Source organism: Corapipo altera, unplaced genomic scaffold (assembly GCF_003945725.1).
Source record: "Corapipo altera isolate COAL_440 unplaced genomic scaffold, ASM394572v1 98, whole genome shotgun sequence".
In the NCBI taxonomy this organism is placed as follows: Eukaryota; Metazoa; Chordata; class Aves; order Passeriformes; family Pipridae; genus Corapipo; species Corapipo altera.
Window position 1 is genome coordinate 422,887 of NW_020884914.1, and position 18,111 is coordinate 440,997.

The window sequence follows — 18,111 nt, forward strand, 5'->3', positions numbered from 1 at the left end:
GGGCTGCCCAGAGTCCCCAGCATCCCGAGGGACGCAGCCGGCGCGGCGCCGCGGGATGGGGACACTAAATATCAACCCGGGATGCGGCTGCAGGGGCGAGGAGGGGTGATGTCCTTGCTCGCCTGCAGCTCCGGAGGGTGACAATGGCTCTCTGGGAGCAGCGTGCACCCCGATGGGTGGGGGCAGTGCCCCGGGCACGGGTCCGGCTCCGACTCCCAGTCTGGGATGCACTGAGCGCGGGCGGGCTCAGCCGGGGGCGGGCTGGGGGCGCGCCCCGGGCCCGGGTCCCCTCTGGGATGCGCTGAGCGGGGCCGGGCTCAGCCGGGGGCGGGCTGCGGAGGAGCCGCTGCTCGGGGGAGGGAGCAGCGCGGCCCCTATATCCGCCCCGGCCGGCGGCCGCCCCCCACAGCCCGCGGGGCTCGGGCCGAGCGCGACCCCAGCGCCCGGCAGCGGAGCCCGGGCGGCCCGGCCATGGGCTGCGGGCGGGCCCTGTGCGCCCTGCTGGCCACCGCCCTGCTGGCCGCCCACGCCTTCCCCCAGACCAACATCAAAATCAGCCAAGGTGAGTGCCCGGCGGCGGCTGCGGCGCGGGGTGAAGGTGATTTAAGGGGCGCTGGCTGCGGCAGGGAAGGAGCGCGTGTGCCTCCCGCGGGGCCGGCAGCTGGCTCCCCCCTGCTCCAGAAATCCCTGACTTTCTTTGAAATCAACTTTCTTCTTTGCCAGGGGGGCGTGAGAAGGGCAGCCCTGGTCCCTCTCCTCATGATGCTGAAGGTCTCTCTGGGCTGGCTTTGTTTCTGTGTGTCAGTGTCTGCTCTTCAACACCAAGAGGTGGCTCGGGGCCGTGGCCCTGCCGTGGGTCCTGCGGGGACTGCAGGAATCACTGCACAAGGCACACGTGTGAGGGTTGCAGGGCCGTGGCCACCGGGGCTGCCCGTTAATTTTTTCACACTTACTGTGTGTGAAAAGTGGCCACAAGGATGGGATTCCCCCTTATTTCCCTTTTTTCCCTCAGAGCTCTTGGTGATGGTGACTGCTGTATGTCATTTAAGTTTCTTCCAAACTTTTACATGGGGTTGGTGCAAGTGAGAGTTGCTGCTCCAAGTTTGTTCACACCATGTTAGGTTTATTGGGAATTTGAGCAGAAAGGGGTCCTTAAGTGCTGTTCAGTGAGATCGTGAGAAAAAGGATCGATACAAGTCCAACTTTCCTGCCAGACAACTAATCCGTGGGAGCTTTGCCAAAACTAATTAAGAAGGAAAAAAACTCTGCAAGATAACTCCTATCTGTCAGTGCCAGCTGCAGGAGTGTTGCTCCCGGTGTTGGCTGTATCCTTATAACTCCAAATATACCTGGCAGCTGTAAAACCAGCTTGGTTTCATTAAAGGATTTTGAAAAGCAAAGCCCTTGGTGTGAAAGAATGTCCCTTCCAATGTGCTTCAACTACTGTTAAATATTTTACTTGGAGATTTGTAATATGCACCTTAAAAAACATTTCAGAGTGTGGAAATATTGCCTAAATGAGCTCCACATCCATCAGTGGACATTATTCCCTCCAGCTCCATATAACCCCCAGACACACGAGACCAAAATCCCTCCCTTGATCTGCTTGCTTGGATCATGGACACTCAGTGTGAGACTCTTTCATCTGTTAATGAAAGACAAATATTGCAAGTAACATGAAGGTGGCATTGTTTGTCAGTGCTTCTAAATCCATGGGTGCCCTGAGACATCCTAACATCACACAGCAGCACTGTCTTAGCCCCTGACACAGGCTTCAGCCCACAACCTCCCCTTTTTAATGCCTATTCTTTGGGTCTGCTCAGTAATGAGGACATAGTGTCAAGACTGTGGTGGGGTGGAGGTCTGGCTCAGCTGGCACTTTGAACCCCCCAGCCTAGCCACAGACAGGTTCTCCTGAAGCCATCCTGGAGGGGTCCTGGGGGTCCCCTGTCCCAGCCCTGTTGTCTTACCCATGCCCTATAACTGCCCACTGCTCCAGCAGTGCCAAGCCAGGGTAAAGCCATGCTGCTGACCCTCCCTGTGGCATGAGCTGATAAGAGGTGGCTCGGTGTTGGCAAGCACCAGGATGCTCATCCCGAGCCCCAGCTCTGCCAGCTGGGGCCACTCCCCATCCCTCGCTCTCAGCATCCCAGCCCTTGGATATTATTGCTCTGGGGGCAGCTCTGCCCTGGGAAGGGCCCAGCCAACCTGACAGGGATCTCCTCAGCTCTTCTCCCTTGGCATTAGCTCCAGACAAGCCTCCAAACCAGCTGCTTGCCAAGAGCTGAAGAGGTTCACTTGCTTTTTCAGGTCAGATGGGATCATTAGCCTGTGGATGTGCCAAGGGGGGGATGTCTCAAGACCATGCCTTTCAGTGAGGTGTCTCCTAATGCCCCTAAACTTTTTGGTGAGCTGTCAGCTGTTGATGAAATGGAGCTCTTTGATGCTCTGTAGCAAAAAGAGCATCTGCTGTCAGCACTGACCTGACCCGATCTGCTGTCCAAAACCCTTTGATGGAGCCCAGGAATCTTCCTTGCATGGGCATCTCTTGCCAACCGTCTCCTAGCCCCAAACTTCATATCTCAAATTTGTGGATCTGTGGAGGTGAGGCAGCATTGTACCTTGGGATGAAGCTGATCAGGAGCAAACCTGCTCTTCACCAGCTGAGTGTTTGGGAGCCACACAGCTGGTTGGGTTTTTTTTTTGTTTTGTTTTGTTTTGTTTTGTTTTTTCCAGTAGCATCCTGGAATGAAAAAAAACCTCTTGTGAAACTGGCTAGGACTTTTTCAGTTAATTATTTCTAATTGGAAAGAGGCCAGTTGGGGAAGTGAAACTTCTTGGCAGAGCAGTGCCAGCTTCTGCAAGATTTTGATAAGTGATGTTCCTGGTGGTTCTACAGTGGATCTCAGCTAGTAAATAAATAAAAAGGCTCCAGTTTTGTTGGCACTGACACAAATCCAGAGATTTTTCTGATCCAAAACCACTTGTTTTCCAGCTTTTCTTAGTAACAGCTGCCTGATCTGAATCTTATCCTCAGCCAAGTCTGGACATCTATTTTGCTGGTGCTGCCTTAAAACATAGTCCTGCCCTTAAAAGTGTTGTGCTGTAAATAAGCAAAGGGAGAAAGGATTCTTGCATCATTTTTCACCAGGAATTTGGAGACAAATGGATGAACTGACCTGGGGTCAACAGGAACCCCTGTCCTACAGGCACTGGCTGTGCTGCTCCTGCCCTGTGCAGAGGAGCTGATGGTTCTGGGGTGATGTTTTGCTGCTGTGCTTAAAAGTGAGGGTTTGGTCCAAATATCCCAAAAATGCTACCCTTGTCCTCTTCTAGATCAAAATAGCACCCACAGCTACTGGCTTGGATTTCTAGGGTTTCCTAGAGTCATGAGTAGGCTCCTATACTCACAACCACACATCAGATTTCTTATGGCATTTCTTCTAAAAATAGCCCTCGAAGACCCCAAATAAAGCAGCTCCCCTAATTGTTCCTGCCTGTAAAACTGGGAGCATTAGTTCTCCTCCAAAGAGACAGCCAAAGCCTCTGATCCTGACCTAACAGAAGAGATGCTAATTAAAAGCTGACCTCCCATATTTTCCTTTTTGGTATATTTAACCTTAAATTCCTTCAGGCACCTCTGGTTCACTGAAGCTCGTCAAATTAATGCTACCTAATGGGAAGCAGTATGGAATAACAAAGAAGGACTGTCTCAGTTTCTGACTCGGTTTCAGCTGCTCTGAACAAACAGGAGGGTGATTTTGCCTGGCAGTCGGGGTGCTGATGGACCCGTCTTTGAGCCAGGACACTGGGACGCCCACTGCAATTAGCACTCAGGAGTGAAGGCTCCGTTTGCTGGGGCTGCTGCTGGGATAAGCCCTGTGAATTTTGCCACCACGCTGCTAGAGGTGAGGAGTTTGTCGAGGCGCTATAATAAAATCCCAGTTGCTGGTGGTGCCTCTCTGGCGCAGACCTCTCGCTGCCCTCCACAAGAAGGAACAGCAACCTCGAGTCTCTGTGAGCCAGGACCAGATCCCAGCCCTGCCCTGAATGGGGGTACATGCCTCACCCATGACCTGGTGCTGAAGCTGACCCTCTGCCCCTGCTCTTCTTTGTGTTTGGTGGAGATTGGGAACCTTGGCCAGCATCATGAGGGAAGGAGTGCTTGACTCCCAGGGAATCACATCAGCTCTCAGAGTTTCTGGTCCTGCTCTATTGCTACAATAAAATAATTTGCATTTCCTAGGGCTGTTCTAAGGTTTTTCCCAATGCAAGTATGGCCAGGTGTGAACCAGAGAGCTGAACCTTGCACAGCCACTGAGCTGGCTACAATTTGGCCACCCTCCCCTAAAGCTATGCTGCTCTTCCAGGCCAGCATGCCTTATCCTTTTTCCTCCATAGCCCATAATTAGTGCTGAGGAGGATGGGAGAGCCCTTTGAGCCCCTCAAGAGTTTGTTGCTGTGGGGTGCAGAGCTGCCCCCAGCCTCAGCTCCTCCGGAGGGATGGCTGGAGGACCCGAGGCAGATTGATAGGGTGACAGCCCCACAGAGCCTGGCAGTTGACTTGGCCTTGTTCAGGAGGGAAAAAAGGCTCATTGCATTTGTGGTTTGTCACTTGGGAGTGAGCTGTGACAGCAGGGACCCGGGGGCTGGCTGTTTGTAGAACACTCAGACATCCCCATGTTGAAAGAGCTGATGAAATATGAAATTATCACCCAGAGCTGGCAGCACTGGCACAGGGAAGGATTTGGCTCCATGAACACTCACACAGCTGCTTTGGATTCACCTTGCCTCTCCTTTTGCCTTTGCTGTTGCTTCCCTTGCTGTGGCCACATCCCTCATTGCCGCTGGCAGGGTTTTGTTCTCCCCACCCTTGGGAAAAGCCATTCCCCACAGCCTCTCAGTACTGGAGGCCCTGTAGCACCACCCTGACCTTTCCAGGCTTGAGCCTGTTACCTGCTTGGATAGTTTGATGGCATCTGATGTCTGCTCTCAACCCCTGCACAACCCACCCTGCCCACTGCCCTGCTCACTCCAGCAGCAGCTCTGACCCCAGACAAGGACTCCATGGGGATGTGGGAACTGGCTGGGGGGAGCTGGCAATGCCCCAAGGCTCAAAACCCAGTAGCTAAGAGAGTTAAGCCCCAAGATTTGGGGGTTCCACCTGTGTGTGCTGGGGGGTGTGGGGGGTGTGTGGTGTGTGCTGCATCCTCCCCATGCATGACAGGGAGCACTGCATGAAGGAGAGCAGAGCAACATGTTAACGCCACTGCTGTGTTTACACAGCGGCAACTGTGAAGGCTCCAGAAAGACATCCTGCCCCCACAATGGCCTTTTTTGGGGCAACTTCCCCACTGTGCTGAAAAGTGTCAAGGGATGATGAGCAGCTCCGTGGCCCCAGCTCTTATCTCGTGGTGGGAGGCAGATAGGCTGGCACCGCTCCCGGCGGCACGCGCGCCTCACCCGGCTATTTATGGGGCTGAAATCCAGCATATGCGTACGTGCATGGCTGCATCCACGGACAGGGATGGTGAGGGGTTTCCTTGGAGGGAGGAAGTGCAGGCTGTCCTTGCAGGAGGGCAGAACGCGGCCATAACCCCGCAGCCCTGGCTGTCAGCTCCCATCTGAGCACTGGTGGTGCCTGATAGAGGCGAGAGGAGCCCTTATCTTGGTTTCCTCAGTAGCAAATGTTAGTGCCTTTATTTTAAGCACCCTCTTCTGAAAATGATGTCAAGCTGGCTTGGAATATCCCTCCTGGTTTAGGCAGATGCTAAAACTGAGAAGCCCACAACTTGTGCAAAATGTGTTTTCACTTTTGCAAACTTTTGTACAGCGCCCGCAGTGATCGTTTTTTCTGTGCGTGTGTTTGGTGGTTACTTGCCTTGGGTGAGGTGGGGGAGCAGGGCTGGGCACTGCTGCCTCCACTGCCTGCTCAGCTGCCTGGCAATGCTGCCTCACCACCCCCAGCTGTCTTCTGCTCTGCCCCCAGCCATGCCTGAGCCTGTCCACGCCTACTCCTGCCCACTCTTCTGGACGGAGTACGAAGGTCACTGCTACCGGTACTTCCCCATCAACAAAACCTGGGCTGAAGCCGACCTCTATTGTGCCGAGTTCTCCATTGGCATCAGATCAGCCAAGCTGGCCTCCATCCACAGGTGAGGGGTGCAGAAGCATGTCATCACAGCATGGGGAGGAAGGAAAATGGGGACAAAGTCCCATTCCCACAGCGCAATCTCTCTGTCAGCTGTAGCCTCGTGCTCCAGCCTAAGCATCCTTCTGCAGCAGCGACCTGGTCAAGTCTGATGCACTGGGCACACAAAGGTGATATAGAAAATGTCTTTTCCTGGACTGGCAGGAAAACTGGCATAGTATTCCCTAAATTTCCCCAAACTGTGTTTTTTACTCTTGAAAAAGGGATGGAAGTGCAATATGATTACACAGGCTTTTTCTCTCATTCCCTCTCCCTGAGCTCTCACCAACTCCTCTTGCCCAGATCCAGGAAAGTAGTAATTAGAAGAGAGAGACCCATTTGGCCACGGGTCCAGTGGCAGGGGGAATGCTTAGGGGCACTCCTGACCATTTGCTGACATACCCCCTCGGTGGCTCCATGTTGCTCTGTTTTGCCAGCTGGGAAGAAAACGTGTTTGTGTACGACCTGGTGAACAGCCGCGTGCCCGGCATCCCCACCGACATCTGGACGGGACTCAACGACCTGCGTGAGGTGAGAGCTCTCTGAAATCGTGTGGGAAATGGCTTTGAAAAATTCACCTCTCTGCGTTTTCCCCCTGTAAAGGCACTTGGTTTTCTCCTTTGCCCCTTAAAGCCCCATTAACCAGGTGGTGGCATAGGATCTGTTGTGCAGTGCATGGAGAAAGTTGTCATTTCTTCCCTTCCAGTCTGCTTTTAAAAGTGCTACTAACATGAATATAAATTATTAATAATTATTCATATTTTATTACTGGATTAATAGAAAGAGTATTGTACTGCTTGTTCAAGAAGAGCAAATAAACTGAAAAGGTCTCCAGTGTCAAAAATCACCAAGTTCCATTGCTCTCTTGTGATACTCTGTGACTTTTCAAAGCTGACATGTTGGAAATATATAGTCTAATATGTTAGAAAGAAAAATTGAGACCATCAGGAGAAGAGTCCCATGTCAGCAAATTTTTCATAGACACTGAGAAAGGAATGGAAAAAAAAGAGGAAAAGGAACACAGAATTGGGTGGGGGTGTTAAAAAAGAAAATATGGATTTAATTTCTGGGCTTCCTCTGGTGAGAACACTGAATTCTGGGGCTGTCCTTGGAACTTTTCAGTTGTAAACCCCAGATAAGGTGTTTGGCCTTTGCTGAGTGGTGACAGTCTCTCCCCATGTCCCTGGGCTGTGTGGCACTGGGGATGGAGATGGGGTCTCCAAGGGAGTGGGCCCCTCACCCTCTGCAGTCGTGGGTCTGCAGTGACGGCCTCTCTCCACCCATCCCATGCCAGGAGGGTCACTTCGAGTGGACAGACGGCTCCTCCTACGACTACCACTACTGGGATGGCAGTCAGCCTGATGATGGGATCCACTCCATCCCAGAGGAGGAGGACTGTGTGCAGATCTGGTACAGACACAGCAGTGGTGAGTGCTGCACTGGGTACTGAGGGCACCTTCAGTGTTGTTTGCCTGTCAATAAATTCAATGCACCACAGCTCCTGCTTTTCTGAAGAGTTTGGAGGCAGGCAGAGGATTTTTATTTCAATTTTTTAGTCTTATTTTCTTTCTTCATTACAGAGAAGGGGTATGTCTTCTCTTTTCACCGTGTACATACACACACACAGACAGACACACACAGACACATACTTGTTTTCCCACTGCTCACAACCCATCTCCCTCTCTCATAGCAGCAGCAGGGCAGGAACATCAGCTGCCTTGAAGAATTACCAAATTTAGCCAAAGGTCAAATTTTCCCATTTCCTATCCCACATGGGAGGCTCATGGAAACAGCCATTGGTTTGCCACCTTTTCTCTCCCACGCTCAGGCCAGGGAATCTTGCTGAAGTGGGACAAGACCCTGCCTGTGCAAAAATCCCACTTCACATCTTCACTGCCAGGGAGACCAGCCACTTGTGTCAAGACCCCCAGACATACATAAATGCCCTGTCCATGGGCAGCCTCCTGATATATTTGGGGGTACAGGACTGTGTTTGCAGCTACTCCTCCACTACCATGTCCAAGCTGGGGCCCAGGATCCCCTACAGATGGGGAGGGGAATGCTGGGAGGGGGCATGCCTGGGAGTGGTGCAAATGGGAGCACACCCAGGGAAAGCCTCCCAAAATGGCAGGAGGTCCTGGTCCCAAGGGTGGTGTATAGTTACTTCCTTGTGCCTTTTTTCAGCTAATGTCTGGGGTTTTTTGGGGGGTAGCACTGCGCTCCTGGAATGACAATGCCTGTGGCAGAGCCTTCCCCTTCGTCTGCAAGATCCCCTCGCTGGCCCTGGACTGAGGCTGCTGGTGCTGCCCGTGCTCCCCCTCATTTTGGGTCACCTCTCCAGCCATGCCAGGGAAGAGCAGTCAGGACATGGCATGGATTGTGAGAGCCATGGAACTGCTTGGCATCCCCAGACAGCCCCTGGCTGTAAAATCCTTCCTGGGAGTGCCCTGGGGGCAAACCTGGCGCTCTACAGTGATGGGAGCTACATTCAACAGCAAAGGAGCCCCTCAAGCCTAAATCTGGTTTGGGTTTCAGATTAACTATCACAGCATATTAGAGGAAGCCCATGATTTTACCAGTACATCGAACTGTTAGCACCAAAAAATAGCCATGTGTAGGAAGTGTTTTTGCCTGTTGATCTGTGAAGGAAAAGTGTTATTTTCTGTTAAGTTATGCAAAATGCCTCTTGTCCACAGTATTTTTCTCTCTGCTAAAATAAACAGCAAACAGCAGGTGGAGGCTCCTCTGTCTTTCTGGGACTCGAGTAGTAGCGACTCCCCAGGGTTTGTGTGAAAAAAACTGTTTTTTCCCCAATTTGCCCTGTATTACCGAGGGGGGGGGGGGGGGGGAGTGGGTGCATGGAAAAGTTTATTTCATTGACCCTGACTGGTTTTTGGGGTCCCTGGGGCAGCCTGTGTGCTCACCCTGCCCTTTGCCTGGCCCCCAGCGAACACAGCGTCACCACTGCCCCACACCTCTGCAGCATCCCAGCCTGCAGCAGGTGAGCAGGGTTTGGCCCTGGCTACTTAGGGATGACTGGATCAGCTGGAGGGCATGTGAGGGGCTGACACACACCAGCTGGGGGTCATCCCACCCTCACAGCCCTGTCCCGAGTGGGGAGAGCTTGTAGCGTTTGGTGCAACCCTGATTCCCATGAAATAAATGATGCTCTTTCCCTCAGTCCTTGCTGATGTCCTCCTGTGCTGCAGGAGACACCACAGAGGTACTTCTGTCTTCCAGGTAAATCATTTTTGGGGAGATATGTGTGGCTGTGGCAGCTGCAGTGTGTGCCTTGTTTGAACTGCTCAGTGGGGAGGTGGGACCCTCCTCCTTGTAAGTGGGTGAATTTGCAGGGTTTGAATGCAAGTGGGACCAAGCTGATGCCAGAGTCCAAGGGAAAGGCAGTGCTATGGAGGTAAAAACATGCTTCTCCTTCAGGGGACACAGCTCCAAGGGCACTACTGGACCCAGTCAAATGCAATAAATCCAGTGCTCCCCGGGGAGCTCTGGGATGTGAACTCTGATCCCACACAGCCCTATAGAATCCAGGTGGCTTTGCAAGTAGCCCTGTGCAGAGGGGGCTGCAGAGGGGCCCCTTGCCTTCTCCTGGGAGCCGTGTGCCCATTTGGTTCCTGCTGTGGCAAAGCCCCAGGGTCTCAGAGCACCAAAGCAGCTGGGACAGCCCTGGACTGACCCATCTCAGCCACTGCCTGCACAGATGGGTAAAAGCATCCCCATAAAATTGTCTGGTCCCCCTTGATGTCACCATCTTAGAAATATAACATTTCAAAACTCAGACTTTCCAGAGTGATCACACTGAATACAGTGAGGTAGGTAGCTGGGGCTCCACTGGGAGCTTGGAACTTCCTCAGATGACAGCTCAGCTTTTGGCTGAAATATGTTTCCACTTGGAGAGAAACTGGAAAACTTGGTGGGGACAATGGTGGTGTTGTAAGTGGAATGTATGTGCTGGAGCAAGTTTCTAAAATAATGAAGCACTGTCATCCCTAATTATGTATTTTTAGAAATATATTAAAATGTTTATATAAATATATATACAAATGGATAATACATATAAATGAAACTATATTACTTTTATTAGATTTTATATATATTATATACACAGGTTATCCATATATTTATATGGAAAGTAAACAATTTGTGTAGCTTTCAGTTTTAGATTTCAACATTGGATGTGCTTTTGTTTCGTTTGAAAACAATAAATTATGTATGGATGATAACAGCATGTAAAGAAACCAGCTGTTTAAAAAAAAAAAAGCTCTTGGATCCAACAAGCTAAAGGAAGTTGATGTGTAGTACCTTCTGTCTGTGGCAGAATAGGGTCTGAGGAACCAAGCGTGGTGGGGGACGTGTCTGATGAACTCCTGGTTCCGAGTGCCAGTGCTGAGCTGTTGTCCCATCTCCGTGTGGGAGATCAGTCACAGCACAGGGAGTGGGGACAGCAGACCCCCAGAGTCCCTTTGGGCTGGCTGTGCCCAGAGCCCATCACTATGGGGAGGGTTGGGTGGGAGCCACACTGAGAGCTGCTGCACGGTGCCGAGCTCTGCTCTGGGCTCCAGGCTGCCTCTCCCCAGTTTCTTCTCCCTCTTCCTCCCGTGTCCCCTGCTCAGAGGAGCTGGGAGTTCACCATGGCTGGGGATAGGTATGCCTCGAGCCAAACAACTTCTTTTTTCCCTGCAAGTGGTATGAGATGTTTCGAAAGAAAGGTTAAAACCTTCCCTTGGGAAAGTGTTTGAAGACCTGGGCCCTACTGTGGCTAAAAATATTGCTAATGGGGAGCTCTATGAAAGCTGTCACCTCCAATTAATATCTTCATTTCCAGGTAAAAAGAACTGAACATGCATGACCTGAAAGTCAGGACCAAAGTTAATAGGGGCTTTGTTTTGCAACCCCCCTGTCTTTCTCCTCAGGCTCCAGGGTCCTTTCTTAAAAATCAACTATCTCTCCTTGCCAGTGTCTTCTGTTTCACAGTAATCAAATGAAATTCAGAAAACAACAGGAGTTTTCACCTCCTTAATTAAATTCTAGTGGATCTGGTGAGGTCAGGGCTTGATGGAAGCTGGGATGTGCCCTTTCCCTCGACATGGACGGTCCCAGAATTTGTGTGGTTGGGAGGCACTCCAGCTCTCCAGGCTGAACTTTTTATTTTTCCATGCTCCTTGTCCCACAACCCCTCACTGCCTTGTTAGCTTGAATTTCTTCCTTCTGACTTGCTATATGGTGCAGGCAGTGGGGAGCTGGCAGCAGCAGGACTTTCCCACAGCTCTCCTGCTCATCACTTGCAAGTGGTTGATTTCTGGGGGTCCTTTTATGACACCGATTTTTTTAGGAGCTGAACATCTTCTTTTGTAGTGCATGAAAGCTGGGGTAAGTGTGGACAGTGTGTGATGCAGCCTGGTAGTGAACCAAAACAGTCTCTTTGTGACAAGTGCCTTTACCCTCCTATACCCCGTTTCTGAGCTGTACAGACAATATTGTCCCCAGCCCTGGCATGGCAGCAGGGAGAGATGGGCCTACCTGCACCTTTGACCTTTTGATTCCTTTTATTCCTACTATGATTATTCTTTATTTTCTGAGATATGCTGCTGGATGTTGGGATATGGGAGGTGGTTGTCACAGCTGGATGTCACTGGATGGTCCTGCCCAGACACAGCCTGGTGAGGATTTTCCTCCTTGGTGACTATCTTGACTGCTCCGATGCCTGGCTGGGCTGAGCTGTCCTTTCCTCTATTAATTTGGTAAGATTTTTTTTCTCCTGAAAATGACTGGGAGGATAAGGGCTGCACAGCTGAATCATGAGCTTTTTCTTGTGCATTTCCCTTGGGTTTAATTGCCTGAGTAGCGGCTCAGCTCCTGCCCTGCGGCCGGGATGGTGCAGAGTGGTTCCCTTTGACAGAGAACAAAAATATCTCAGGACCAAAAAACAGGCTTCCAGCAGCTCAGACAGTACATTACAGACATTTACTGGCTGCAGCAGCGAGGCTCATCATAAAAACAAGCCCCTGGGATAAATTATGTTGCCCATCTGTGTGATGGGGTTAGTGTTAAACTCCCCAGCTTTAGTGCATCCCGAATGTGCATGGCTGGGATAGATGGAGCAGTGGGGCATGGGGAAGACATGCAGGATCTGGCTGTGTAGGTCCCAGTGGATGTTGGCTTAATTGAGATATTCCTGCTGTTCTGCAAAAGGGTTTTCCCATCCCACCTTGCACCAGCTGCTCTCTGCTGCTGCCAGGGAATGAGTGGGATGCTGGGAGCCAGCAGGGACAAACCTGCTGGGAAATGTATCTCTTTCTGGGCAGCCAAAGGGCTCGGCTGAGGCAGCCATCAAGAGGCATGAGTCAAGCTGGATTTATACACCGTGGGAGCTGCTGGTGTGTGATGGCACCTTAACTAATTGCAAAAGCTCAGTGAGACTTCCAGCAGCACCAGTTCCCCTCAGAGAGGCTACCAGGGGCTCCTCCAGCCTGGGGGAGCCTGGGATGGGGCTGGCTCAGGACAGAAGCTGTCCCATGTCAGGGTCCATTTTGCTGTTGATTGCTCCTTCTTGGTACCTCAAAATCTCCCCCTCTTTTGTGGCCAAGGATTTACAGGCTTCCTGAGAAAACTGCCTTGGTGAGGAGCGCTGGCTGTGGGCCAGTATCCCTGTCCCCCTTTGGCACAGGGCTCTGCAGAACAGCTGCCTAAAAAATGGTGGTTATGTTTTTTATTAACCACTTTTGCTTTGCTGGGGCTCAGCGATTTGGCTGGAAACTTTCATTCCTGGGTGCAAATTGCCAGAGCTGCCACTGATCAGAGGCAAAGCACAGATCTGACAGGAGTGCAATTCCCGCTGTGGTCCCGGCTTGGAAAGCCAGTCAGCCTTGAAGGACACAGGTGAGGTGAGAGAAAAGGGAACCGCAGCTGGCACCGTGCATGTGAACCCCTGGAGTTGGCCAGGGAGGATGGGGCTGTTCTGGGCTGATCCTGAAAGAGCTGATGCTGCTCAGCAATGCCTGGCTGCTGTCCCTGAGCAAGGTCCTGGGCACTGAGCTCCTGCTGCGCTTGCAAAATGTAGCTGTATTTGGGAATCTGCAAAAAGTCTAGTCCGGCTCTTGGAGTTACCATGGCAACTAGATATTTGCTCATTTGTATTTCTTGAAAATTATACTGGGCTGCTGATTGCCTCATTTGTGAAGCTCTTTGTCAGGAGGCTGATAGATCCCTGTTTGTCAAGGGCTGTATGGAAGCGGACGGTGCTGTTATTGAGCAGATTTCTGAATGGGAGCTTTGCTGGAGTGTGGGTGTGTTATAGCAGCATCCCTCCTGCAGACCCCCAGTAACATATCCCCTGGCCTAGGAGGTGGGTGCTTGCTCTGCTCATCCCCTTTGACATCCATTTATACTCTGCAGTTGCTTGGGATAAGAAAATCTGAGTGACTCATCATGGGAGACCGGCTAAGGATGGGACAGGGGAAGGCTTGAGGGGAAACTCTTCTTGCATGGAGAGGACTCAAATAACATATCTGGCTGTGCTGAAGAATCTGCCATGGGGTAGGAAGGCAAGAGGTTTCGCTGGAAGTTAATTTGAGGAATTCCTGTCTCTCCATGTGTTCAGGAGAAGAGGTGAGAGCTCCATGGCTGGAGGGGCCACAGGAGCAGCACTCATTAGCCAAGATAGGAGGGCTGTGATCCTGATCACAGGGGAATAACCACCATCCTCTGCTTCCAGAGTGCATGGAGGCTTGAAGGTTTGGGAAAATGACAGCTCAGATTAAATGCTTACTGGGTTTTGGTGTTGCAAAATTTGGCACTCTCTGTGGAGGACCAGGAAAGGACAGTGCTGCAGGGCTGGCTGGAACTTTCAGAGGTGGCTGTAGGAGAGGATAGGGAAGGCTTGTTTTTTTATCCTGAAGACAAAATTAATTTGATTTGAATGCTGTTTAGACTCTATGGCCCTGGTCAATTCACCCACAACCCAGCAGCTGTTTAAGAGCTCAGCATTCCTTATCAAGTATTTGTTTAATGGAAAAAAGCCACTTGCCACTAACTGCTCTTGTGTCTTGTTGAAATGATTAAATTGGGAGGCAGAACATCACTGCAGGTCTGTAGGTAGAAGTTTTGTGCAGCTTTTCCCCATGAGGATGTAACAGCTCTGTGGGCTCCCACTCTGCTCAGTAGTGCTGGCACAGGTACCCGTGTGGAGCACGGGAACTGCTGGACCTCATTCCCCCCATCACAGCCAGCTGCCTCCATCCTCCCACCACCAGCCATGGGCTGCACTAAGCAGGCACCAAACATGAAGATCACAGGCAGACGTAGGGGAAGAAAACAGCAGAAGTATGGGTTAAAGCAATTAAATGTGTTATTTCATCAGTGTGGAGGGCAAGTGCTTACAAGAAAGGGCCATGGCCTTTATTAATCTCCAAAGCATTGTATGAAGTCATGGCCCCAAAGAAATGCTGAATGCAAATGATTAATGTATTAATCCAGTATGGATGGTGACCCCGGGTCACGAAAGTGATTATAATTTGGTAATAGCAATAAGATTAACAGCTCTAGTGAAATCTTAAATGCCAGCTTTGTAACCTGCCCTTTTTCCTGCATTGGCACCATCAAGCAATCTGTGGTAGCTGGCTGGGGGGCTGCATGCCACTTTGCACATGATCCCTCAGGTCCCCCATGTACGCCTGGCCTGACTGGGATGTCAGTGTTCGTTGTTACCCGGGGCCCCATAACCACACAGGGGAGGCAGAGTGGCTCCTGCTCTGGCAGTAATGCAGTTAGGGCACCGAAAATCCTTGCTTGGATTTGACATTTTTGGGTCTATTCTACATCTACAATAAATTCATCCGTCATTGCACATTGCCCTGGTCCCCTGAGTGCTCCCTGCTGCAGAGATGTCCCTTGCAGGGACTGAGCTCCCAAAGCATGCTGGTGTGCTGGTGGGTTTGGTCCCTTCCAGTCCTACCCCCAGGATGTGACTTTTGGGGAAGGACTGGTAAGTTTTTGGGGAAGGACTAGCAAGTTTGTGGCTTTGGGTGGAGTGGAGTGATGATGAAGAATGCTGCAGTTCTTCCACTCCTGGTTTTAGCATACAGACATACAAGGCACAAAATGCCTGTCAGGGTGGGGTTTTTAACCCCAAAATGCCAGTACAGGCTCTCATTGCTCATATAGTCTGGCAGCTGCAGCTGCTGAATCCTCTCTCCCATTACTTTCTCATTTTTTCTGGTTTAAACTGAGGAAACCCAAAAAAAGCTGCTGTTTTGTTGAGAGTTCAGTGCAGTGAATGGCCCATTTTTCTTCTTGGATGAGTCACAGATCCTCCTTTGAAAGATCTCATTATTAATATGCCATTTGTGGGATATGTCTGAATTTTCCAGCAGTGTCAGTAGCCTTGTCAGTGCTCACTAAGGGAAGCTACACAATGAATGACATATGTCAAATGTCTGCACCCTGATGCAACAGATTTAGTGTCTGTGTACTTTTAAAGGACATATTGCTTTCATGCTTGACACTTTTTCCTTATTAGAAATTTGTTAAAATTCTCATGAGCAGGAGAGGGGGATCCCTCCTGAGATGGTTTGTCTCGTAAAAGAGAAGTGGAAAAGGAGAAGGGAGGTATTTTTAGATATGCAGATTGGTCACAGAGTAGGGTTTCATGTCAGGGAGGGCAACCATCACCCTGCCTCTGGGCTGCCAGGGCAGTGCATCTCAAAGCCCTGCTCTTTGCTTTTTGCACAGACCTCACTAAACTGTTGGAGAAAAATGAACCCTGCAAAGTGACAAATGCCCCCTGCAAGGGTTGCCCCAAGGTTACTCCCTGGTCAGCCTTGCCTGGCTGGCACAGGGATCACCTACCTGCACTGCCTGAAAGGGGAACATGAGCTCTGCTCACCCACGGGGGACAGCAGCACCCACAGGGACAGTGCACACATGCTGGCCCTTGGGCAGTGTCCAGCCCTGAGAGATGCTTGGACAACATTTTCTTGCACAAGAAAAAGGAGGGGAAAGGATGTGACTGCATGGGAGCTGCAGACACGGTGTCTGCCCCTGTGGCTTGGGGAGCACTGTAATGGAAACTCGTCAGATCTGTGGGAAATCAAGCAGAAAACACTAAACCAAGTATTCTCAGTATGTTTCCTGTTGGTCATTATTTACTGTTGGTCCAAATCCCAGATTCCTTGATTTGTAATAACTGGCTCTGGGCTTTTAGCTTGCCTTGCTCTGGGTACTTGTGCTGGAGAGTGGCAGCTAGAGCAGAAGTGCCCTCGCAGAGCAGAGGACAGAGAGCAGTTGGGCTTAATGAGCAGCTGGCACGAGGCAAGTTTTCCATGCTAAGGAAAATGTTTGATGCATTTTCTTTAAACAAAGAGCCCTTAGGAAATACTTGCCATTGAAGCTGGCTCCTCTGGGTTGCCAGACGTGGTGGGTGCCCTATGGGAAGGTGTTGCCAGCTTGGGGCAGCTCTTGTGACAGGCAAGGAGGCTGTGACATGGTGGCCTTTGCAGGCAAAGTCACTTCGCTGCCACTGATTAATGCTGTCACTAATTAACTTTTATCCCAGGTTCTTCTCCACCCAGATTTCTTGTATTGGTGGCAGGGAGCTGGTCACTGCAGAAACCCAAGCCAGAGTGTGCCCACAGAGCTCAGCAGCCACAGAATCATTGCCCTGCCCCATTTCTACCTGCCCTGGCTGCAGGATTGCATGTTGGGCTTGCCACGCCCAGAGAAATGAAGGGTTTTTTTCTCCTAAATTTGGCACAAAATGATTGCAGAGCTGGGGTAGTTTCCCTGCTGCGGGCTTTCCGGATCTGCCGGATGGGCCCCCGGGGCACTGAAAACGCTCAGCCCTGACTTCGTCCTTAATGCACTGCAGATGTGATTATCCTAACGCAGTGCAGCTCCTGGTGCGCCACAACGCCCCGTCGCCGATGGGCTTCTCGATACAAATCGGCTTCCTCTGGGTGCAGGTCCCCACGTCACACACGGCAGGGCGGCACCGCCACCCCGAGCCTTTCCTGCGCCTGCAAATGCTGAGAGCTGCTCTGAGAGTCCCGATGTCCTCGCAGCTCTCCGCTCCTCTTAGTGGCTCCTGTTTTCAGAGGGATTAGAGAGCAGAGCCTTGCATCAGGCTTGTTGAAAGAAAACCTCAGGTTCTTCTGTTTGCAAAGCGCTGGGATTGAAGGAGGGATGGTTGCAATCCCAGGCTGTGGCAACAGCCTGGCGGGGTCCCATGGGAAGCGAACCTTGGAAGGGGCTGGCAGATTAGTGTTCAGCCAGTTCCTGAGGGTGTACCCCAAAGGGCTCAACAGAGTCAGCAAGAAATAGGGGCAGGGTAGGATAAAAAAAGCAAGTGGAGGGAATCGTGTGCTGAATTTATCATCTTGGGAAAGGCAAACACCAAGACTAAGTGTTTTCTCTGAGTTTCTCTGCTCTAGCTCTGATGGTGCACTTGAACAAGAAGTTGGCGTGCACTGAGGGCACTAGGAGCTGCACTGTGTGGGGGCAGGGGAAGGAAGAGTCATTCCAGATACACAATTTGACAAAGGATGCTGCTATTTTTTTTTTCTCCCCCAAACAACACTCTGAAGCTGAAGAACAGGTCCTTCCACTGACTCCTGGCAAACGCCTGGATGCTCAGCCCAGCATCCGCTCAGGGCCAGAGGGATGACCAGGTGTGTGTGAGATGATTCCTGCCGTGTCCTCCGTGGGCGGCAATGCTCGGCGGGGACCAGCTGGTGGGGCAGCACCAGGGGGGCTGCAAGAGGCAGCAGCATCGTCCCTGCCCCACGTGGCCAGAGCTGCAGCCCCACGGCCGCGAGTCTGGCCGTGTGCGACAGCAGACGGGGCAGGAGGATGTCCCCTCCGACGTGCTTCGCCGCTGGATTGAAACCTCTCACGTTTGCAGGGAGCGA

At 51.4% G+C, this 18,111-nt stretch overlaps 1 protein-coding gene across 1 annotated transcript; it reads left to right on the forward strand.

The window, feature by feature from the left end:
* Positions 1-471: 471 nt before the first annotated feature.
* On the forward strand, positions 472-8,878 carry CLEC19A (C-type lectin domain containing 19A). Its single transcript, XM_027655058.1, has 5 exons — positions 472-562; positions 5,990-6,155; positions 6,628-6,721; positions 7,485-7,617; positions 8,403-8,878. The coding sequence occupies exons 1-5, from the start codon at positions 472-474 to the stop codon at positions 8,480-8,482; spliced, it is 564 nt and encodes a 187-aa protein (XP_027510859.1). The 3' UTR covers positions 8,483-8,878.
* The last annotated feature ends 9,233 nt before the right edge of the window (positions 8,879-18,111 follow it).

Coding starts and splice junctions, on each gene's coding strand:
- CLEC19A (XM_027655058.1), top strand. CDS start 472: ATGGGCTGCGGGCGGGCCCTGTGCGCCCTGCTGGCCACCGCCCTGCTG. Junction 563..5,989: donor CAACATCAAAATCAGCCAAG/GTGAGTGCCCGG, acceptor CTCTGCCCCCAG/CCATGCCTGAGCCTGTCCAC. Junction 7,618..8,402: donor CTGGTACAGACACAGCAGTG/GTGAGTGCTGCA, acceptor TTTGGGGGGTAG/CACTGCGCTCCTGGAATGAC.